Raw genomic sequence first — 7965 nt, forward strand, 5'->3', positions numbered from 1 at the left:
TATTCAGCTCAGCTCCTGCTGAACTACAGTAACCCATTAAGTAGGGCCACTGTCGGGGCTCCCAAGGAGGTTGGGTGGTCTTTTAATGGCATGCAGCTAGGCACCCCACCCAGGAGTGAGAGGGGAGGCAGGCAGCAGGGGCCTAGAATGGGTACAGAGGTGGGAAGGGAGGGCAGTAGGGAGCCTGAGAACTTTTTACATATGACAGGACTTCAGTAGAACCAAAAGAGCTCCAGCCTAGAGTCCAACTCTGAATGTGTGTGGCCTGATGCTGGTGCAAGGGAGGGAGGAGAGGTACTCAGATGTGCATATACCCCTGTATATGGGAAAGCATGTGCAGGGGTTAGGGAGGAGGATCTGCTATCTGTATGTGAGTGAGAGTGTATGGGTGGATAGACAAGTGACATAGATCAACAAGCATCTTCCCCAAAGAACTTTAATGCACGCACTAACCCACAGTCCCTGCCTGCTGGTTGGGCAAGAGAGGCCAGCCCCACCTGCAGGCTCCCAGGCTCCCCATACCCAGTGGGCCTAGGAAGGTTGAGCCCACACACATTTCCATCAATAGGTGAGGGGTGTGAGAATGAAGAGGCGGTCTTCCTCTTTGCGGATCCAGCGCATCAGCTTATGGATGGCACTGACGGCTGATGCCTTGGTCCCCAGGGGGCTGTAGCACATGTAGAGCTCAAAGGCGCCCGTCACCTGGAGGAAGGGGCAAAAGGTGGTCATCTAGGTTAGATACCCCTTGTGGTCCCTACCCAGGATCTCCATGAAGCCTAGTCCATCCCGAGGCCACCTTACCCAGGCCAGGAGGTTCTCGTTGGGGCCCGTGTAGTAAATGGTCTTGAGTGGGCGGGAGGCATTGTGGGCACGGCTGTGCAGGTACTGGTAAAGGCCCAGCAGCCGCTCCTGCTCCTCTTCACTGTTGTATGGGGCCTCAATCTCAGGGCTGCAGATGGGGGAGTGGGTTCACAAAGGAATGACTTCTATTGCCTTCTCTGCAAATCTAGAAACATCTATTCCTAGCCAGGGGGACTCTACCCTGTGTCCTACCCTCCAGATGCTCCCTTAGGACTGGGCATTGTCTCCCCACCACAGCAGACTCGCCAGGATAGGGCTGGGCCCACCCAGACTGAAGCTCTGTCCCCTCCACCCCCTGAGTTCTTGGTGTCTTTCGTGACCAATCTGTGTCCAAGACAGTGTGATAGATCTGGAGTAGAGGAAAGGCGAGCTGGGAAACCTCCAGGTTAAAGGGAGGACAGAGGCCCTATCTGCCCAGTCCCTCTACTGGGGGAGGAAGTGGAGAAGGGCTCTGCTTTCTGGGCTGAACCAAAATGACCTGTAAGGTGGAGTTGCTCCAGGGCAGGGGACCCAGGAAATCTCTATTACAGCTTTCTTCCCTGGATATACTGCGCGTTTCCAAACTTTCTGGGCAATGAAGTAAAGTGTATGCCCGTGGAGCGATGGGGGTCAGCTTCGGTGCTCTGGACCAAGGGCCTTCCCCCTACTCTCGGCCCTGTCTCTCTGAAGCAGTGCCCTCAAGGCTCTCTCTCACCTGGTGAAGAGTCCGGAACTCTTTGACTTATAAAGGAAGTGGCGCAGGTCGGGAATGCCCACCTGGGCAACGCTGTAGTAGGGCATGCGCAGTGCCTCCCGAAGGGCAAAATGGGCTCCGCGCTTGCGAAGACGTTCCTGGAAGCGGCGGCGGCAGTCAGAGACAGCAAAGAAGTCCTCGCGGTCGGTGGAGACGAGAAGCAGGCAGAGATCGGTGTCAGGCTCCAGGTAAGAGATGTGTGCATGGAAGAAGCCTGCCGCGTTGAATTTGGGCAGGCACACGGGCGTCCAGGCCTCGCCCTCACGGAAGGATGAGGAGGAACTAATGAGGTTGAAGAGCAGGTGCAGGTCGATGGGGTGCAGGAATTGGTCCTTGCGGCGCACGAGCGCCACGAGCTGGTTGCGGGCCAGCAGGATGGAGAAAACCAGGCTGCGCGCACGCGCCTGCTGCAGGCTGGCACTCACCGCATCGCGCACGGCCGCGGCCAGGGGCAGGCACCGTGCTGCCCCCATCAGGAAGCTGGGGTCTCGTGCCATGAGCTGCAGCAGGTTGTCGGTAATGCGCTCTGAACCCGAGAGCAGGCGCCGCAGGTCGTAGTTCTGCTTCTGCTGGAAGATGTGGCTCAGCTGCGCACCGGTGAGAAGGCTCAGGATCTGGTAGTAGATGTAGAGCAGCTCCTGCGCCAGCTCCTGTGCCGACTGCCGCGTGCGTGCGACCGCCACCAGCACCAGTGGGCTCCGGCGCACGAATACCACCTTGTAGCCATCTGAGAGCGTGGGGGTGGGGTGATTGTCAGCCTCAGTCCCTCTCAGAGAAGCCCTCCGGAGTTGGCCTTTCCCACCTCCCCTCGGAGCTCCGCCTTTCTGCGCAGCCCTTTACTTTCCACATCCTTTTCTCACTCAGAGCTCTGCACACAGTAGGGGCTTAAGATAAAAACAGTAGCCCATCGCTCCCTTTCCTCAAGGGTTCAGGGCCTGTCCCAGCCGCTTGCTTCTCAGACTAGCTCCCTCTGAAATAAGGGAATCTCTTCAGAAAAACATACATTCTTATGCTAAGTGCTAAGTCAAACTGACAAGAGCTGAGTGGGGCTCAGGACATGGAATGTTTTTGTCACCTCCCCAGGAAGATTCTCACCCTCTTCAACAATGAATGGCAAAACCCATGTTAGAGCCACTTTGTCCTCACCACAACCCCATGAGGGAAGCAACATTGTTATTCTGTTCAGGGAGGCTCAGAGAGACGGACTTACCCTCAGTCACACAGCACATCCCACCCCTCTAGTCTGGGGAGCGTGGCCCAAACTTGCTATGAATTAACCCTAGCCAGGGGAACCCTCCCCATACCCCTCTCCAGGTGGCTCACCTGCATGGATGGAGCGGATGGCGTTCTTGTCTGCCTCCAGGAAGGATACCAGGGCTACCATAACACCCATAGTGCTGGAAAGTGCCTCCTCAGACCCATAGCGGGAGTACACAGGCTTCCCTGCCTCACTCAGCACAAAGACATGCTTCTGGTGCAGGCGCCATGCCTCCGTGGCGTCCTCCTCATCCCCCTCGGCTGTGCCCTCCCTGAGGGGCTCTGTGGCTGGTCGCCCAACTGCCCCTGGGGGTTCCAGCCAGTCCTCAGAGCTTCCTGGCAGCATCTCCTCCTGTAGGTCTCGGGCCACACCCGTCAGCTGGGTGCTTAGCTCGCTAAAGTCCTGGCTGATCTGGTGCATGTCTGCAGGCAATGGCGGGGGACCCCCAGCACGCTCCTTGGGGCTGTCCCCAGAAGCTGCCCCATCCTCTGACTCAGTCAGGTCCTCGTAGGAACGGGCATGGACGAACATGGCACCTTCCTGCCCAGCACCTGCAGGCCAAAAGCACTGGTGCTTAGAGGGGTAGCTGCTGGCACTCTCACCAGCAAGGTATCTAACATGGTCACTCTAGCATTGATGCCTGTCCTGTTAGAGCCAAGCCACTGTTCCCTTCTGCCACTGTCTGCCATGAATCATGCTTCTCTGCAACTTAGAGCCCACCTGTCTTCCTGTCACACTGGAAATAAGATCCAACCCCTCATGGCAGTAGTGGCAGCTGGTATCCACTTAATTCTCTCACTCCCATCTCACAGTCCACTCCCTTGCCTGTCTCAGTCACTCTGGTCTTTGTCCATCTATTCTTTGGACACCTTCAACATGCCCCCATCTACCTCAGCAGCTCTGCACCTGCTGTTTGCTGTCTCCTACCTTCCCATCTGGTTGTCATACTTCAGCGCTCAGGGTAGATGTTAGTTCCTCTTCAACTGACCTCCAGTCCCAAGTATTCTATCATCTCTCCCTTTTCTTTTCTTTTCTTTCTTTTTTTTTTTTTTTTTTTGAGTTGGAGTCTCACTCTGTCGCCCAGACTGGAGTGCAGTGGCCGCTCCCAGCCACCGCAGCCTCGATCTGCTGGGCTCCGGCGATTCTTCTGCCTCAGCCTTCCAAGTAGCCGGAATTACAGGCATGTACTACCATGCTCGGCTGATTTTATTTTTTATTTATTGTAGAGATGAGGTCTTGCTGCCCAGGCGGGTCTCGAACCCGCAGGCTCAGGTAATCCACTCACCTCAGCCTCCCAAAGGTGCGGGATTACAGGCTGAGCCACCAAGCCCAGCTCATATCTCCCTTTTCAATTTCCCTGTGGCAATTGCCAGTTATCATCCTTCTCCCCAACTACAATGGTAGCCCACAAGGGCAGGGACTTAGTTGTTTGCTGCTGTGCCCAACACCTTGCCTTGTGCTTGAAGCACCTCCCATACTCAGTGAATCTCTCTCCCTGGGAGAAGGCGCCTCTGCCCCACTTAGGACATAACTCCTGGCTGACTCTAATGTAATGGCTCTACTAACCTGTGGCTCCCCAGAGAAGAGGGTATGTCAGTCTTCCTTTCTGGACTTTCTTTTTTTTTGAGTTGAAGTCTCACTCTCGTCACCCAGGCTGGAGTGCAGTGGCACACTCACGGTCACTGCAGCCTAGACCTGCTAGGCTTAGGTGATCCTTCATCCTTCCAAGTAACTGGAACTACAGACTTCCAAGTAACTGGAACTACAGACGCATGCCACAATGCCCAGCTAGTTTTTGTGATTTATTGTAGAGATGAGGTCACACCAACTTGCCCAGACTGGTCTCGAACCCCCGGGCTCAGGCAATCCTCTCGCCTCGGCCTCCCAAAGTGCTAGGATTACCACGCCCGGCCTACTGACTTTCTTATTCTTTTTTGTAATCCACCCACCTGCCCATAGACCTTTACTAACTTTTTTGACAAAATAGTTTAAATGATATATTTTTGAGTCTCTATTATGAGTTCAGCACTGTACTAGGCATTAGAGATATGACTGCCCTATGCTCAATATGCTCACAATCTTGTGGAAAAGAGAGGTGGGCGATATAAACATAAACAAATAAAATTACAAAATAACTAGTGTCCTATACCGAGTATGATCAGAGCAGGTCTAACTTGTGAGGAGGTGACATTTAAGCTGAGAGCTGAGAAGAGGTGAAGGAGCCAGAAAGGTGCATTGTAGACACAGGGAATCAGGAAAGAACCCACACTGGCAGCCAGAGAGCATAGGGCGAGTGACACAACATAAAGTGGAGAGGAAGGCCAGATGTACACTGAGCCCAGCTCCCTGCTGTATCCCCAACACCTGACAAATATCCAGTGAGTGACTGACAAATGCATGAATGAGTAGGAAGGAAACAGTGGCTGGGATTCCCAATTCCCCTGGAGCCTACTCCAGCTGTCAGCAGTCTAGGGCTGCACACTCTGCCCATACCTGGCTCCATTCCCTGGGCCAGTCCTGGTGTGGGGCTCTCAGCTCTCTCCATACTCTGTCCATCAGAAGGAGCCAATGTGCCATCAGGACATTCACTGCTTCTCTTCCTCTGTATGTCAGCAGCCATCCTGTGGGCTCTCCTGTGGGGCAAACAAAAACATCAACAAGGGCAAGGGGAAAGGTGCAGTTATCAGGATCATTGGCACAATCAACATTAGTAAATGCAGGAAAGCGTCCCTTACCAGGACCCTACTAACTCAAATCCCTAGGGAATGGGTTCTGAGTATTCTCTTCTAAACAATTAAATATATTATTTCTTTTCTAATTAGAAACTGCATTCAAAACTGCAGTAGTTCTTTTAGGATATCTTTTTTTTTTGAGTTGGAGTCTCACTCAGTCACCCAGACTGGAGTGCAGTGGCCGCTCCTGGCCACTGCAGCCTCGACCTGCTGGGCTCTGGCAATCCTTCCACCTCGGCCTTCCAAGTAGCTGGATCTACAGGTGCGCGCTACCACATCCGGCTAATTTTTTTGATTTATTGTAGAGATGAGGTCTTGCCAAGTTGCCCAGGCGGGTCTTGAACCCGCGGGCTCAGGCAATCCACTCACCTCAGCCTCCCAAAGCACGGGATTACAGGCTGAGTCACCGAGCCCGGCTCTTTTAGGATATCTAAGTGCTTGCAGAGAAAGTGAGACACAGCCAAAAGACTTGTTTTCTGGCCTCTCTCTGGATATTCTTTTGTATCATTTGAATTTGGCACAACGGGTTACCTTATTAAACACAGCTATACACATAACAACTCTCAGTGCCCATTTGATGGCTAGGACAGATTCAGTCTGATCTTCCGATCTTCAGGGCCATTTAGAGTTGGCCACAAGTGGATGTCAGTGGTAACAAGGGTGATGGTTCACCAAGGCTGGTAGCAAGGCTCATTCAGCCTCTAGGGTCCCAGAATGGCAGGCTGAAGGATCTTCATTTGTCAAGCAACACATACAGTCCACTTGTACAGTCCATAGGGAGGGATTTCGTTTCAGGCACTGATCCTTTAAGGAAGAGGGATCTAGCTGGATGGACTAGAAGGGTAGTAAAAACCAGTCAGACAATCATGAGGCAGGCACTGCAGGCAGGCGAGGGGCCCAGGAGGCACTGGTATTAGTGTGAGCAAAGTAGGCCCTGAGCCTGTCCTCAGAGTGCAGACCAGAGTCTAGTGGGAATAACTGTGCTTGGACAAACGACTCTACCCTAACATGGTGTGAAGTTCATGAAATGAGTGATCTCAGACAGTATCACCCTCAGGAGCACTTATATGGCCCCAGCCTGTTTGTGTCCAAGAACACTCTCTCTCTGGACACCCCATACTTCCTGTATGTGTGCCCAAAGAATTCATTTTCTTTTTTTTTTTTCTTTTTTGAGTTGGAGTATCACTCTGTTGCTCAAGCTGGAGTGCAGTGGCACACTCATAGCCACTGTAGCCTTGACCTGCTGGGTTCAGGCAATCCTTCCACTTCAGCCTTCCAAGTAGCCACGCCTAGCTAATTTTTTTTTTTTTTTTTTTAATTGTAGAGATGAGGTCTCCTCAAGTTGCCCAGGCTGGTCTCAAACCCCTGGTCTCAGGCAATCCTCTTGCCTCGGCCTCCCAAAATGCTGAGATTACAGGCCTGAGTCACTGCACCTGGCCAGAATTCATTTTCAACCTCTTCTGTTTTAATTTCAACCTCAGACTTCCAATTTCAATTTCAACCTCATGCCTGGAACTACAGGCATGCGCCACCATGCCCAGCTAATACTCCAGTTTTTAGGATAGCTGTGTGAATAGGCCCTACTTTCCTTGGCACTCATCACCTTGGGCTCTGTGGTACTGCAGTGGCTGTTTTAGCCTGGTTTTGGATTGCTTCTCTTGGTCGTAGTCTCAATCTCAGAGGGGACCTCTCTGGGTGCTTCCCCAGGTTCTTCCTGTTGAAGGCATGCAGTCTCTTAGTTCCTCTGGCTCACTGTCAGACAAGGCAGCCTGCACCTTGACCTTCTGGGCTCTGACCCTTGCTGGGAATCATGACTCTTGATTGTCCTAATGGATGGGGTTGGTGGCTTAGGATGATCTCAAAATAATCTCCCCAGCAATCTTCCATTGGTTTTACTCTGTGCAGGGTGATGCTGGTGACCAGTAGTGCCCAACTCCCACTTATTCTGTGGTGTTCTGGGTCAGTGCAGGAGTAGCTACTAGGCCAGATATCAGGAACGGGCCCTGCCTCCCTGCCTGTCTGTTAGCACACTGAGCTTCTGCAAAAGATTCATTTGAAGAAATAATTCCATAGCTTAAAACAAAGATGACAAAAAGAAGAGGCTGAGGCTGGGCATGGAGGCTCATGTCTGTTATCCCAGCACTTTGGGAGGCTGGGTCAAAAGGATTGCTTGAGCCCAGGAGTTTGAGACCAGCCTAGCAACATAACAAGATTCCCTTCTCTAAATTAAAAAAGAAGAGGTTGAAAATGAATTCTGGCCAGGTTCGGTGGCTCAAGTCTTTGGGAGGCTGAGGCAAGAGGATTGCCTGAGATCAGGGGTTTGAGACCAGCCTGGGCAACTTGATGAGACCTCGTCTCTACAATTAAAAAAAAAAAAAAAA

General features: G+C 52.4%; 1 protein-coding gene across 1 annotated transcript in view; it reads right to left on the bottom strand.

Moving 5' to 3' along the window:
- Nucleotides 1-419: 419 nt before the first annotated feature.
- The window catches only part of MON1A (MON1 homolog A, secretory trafficking associated), an 11610-nt gene continuing 4064 nt past the window's right edge, over nucleotides 420-7965 (bottom strand). Inside the window, 5 exon segments of the mRNA XM_008063184.2 lie at nucleotides 420-702; nucleotides 802-949; nucleotides 1556-2321; nucleotides 2918-3403; nucleotides 5346-5485. Of these exon segments, the coding sequence (XP_008061375.1) occupies nucleotides 562-702; nucleotides 802-949; nucleotides 1556-2321; nucleotides 2918-3403; nucleotides 5346-5485 (1681 nt within the window). The 3' untranslated portion in view covers nucleotides 420-561.

This window comes from Carlito syrichta, unplaced genomic scaffold, assembly GCF_000164805.1.
Source record: "Carlito syrichta isolate Samal-C Ts95f unplaced genomic scaffold, Tarsius_syrichta-2.0.1 Scaffold306628, whole genome shotgun sequence".
Classification (NCBI taxonomy): domain Eukaryota; kingdom Metazoa; phylum Chordata; class Mammalia; order Primates; family Tarsiidae; genus Carlito; species Carlito syrichta.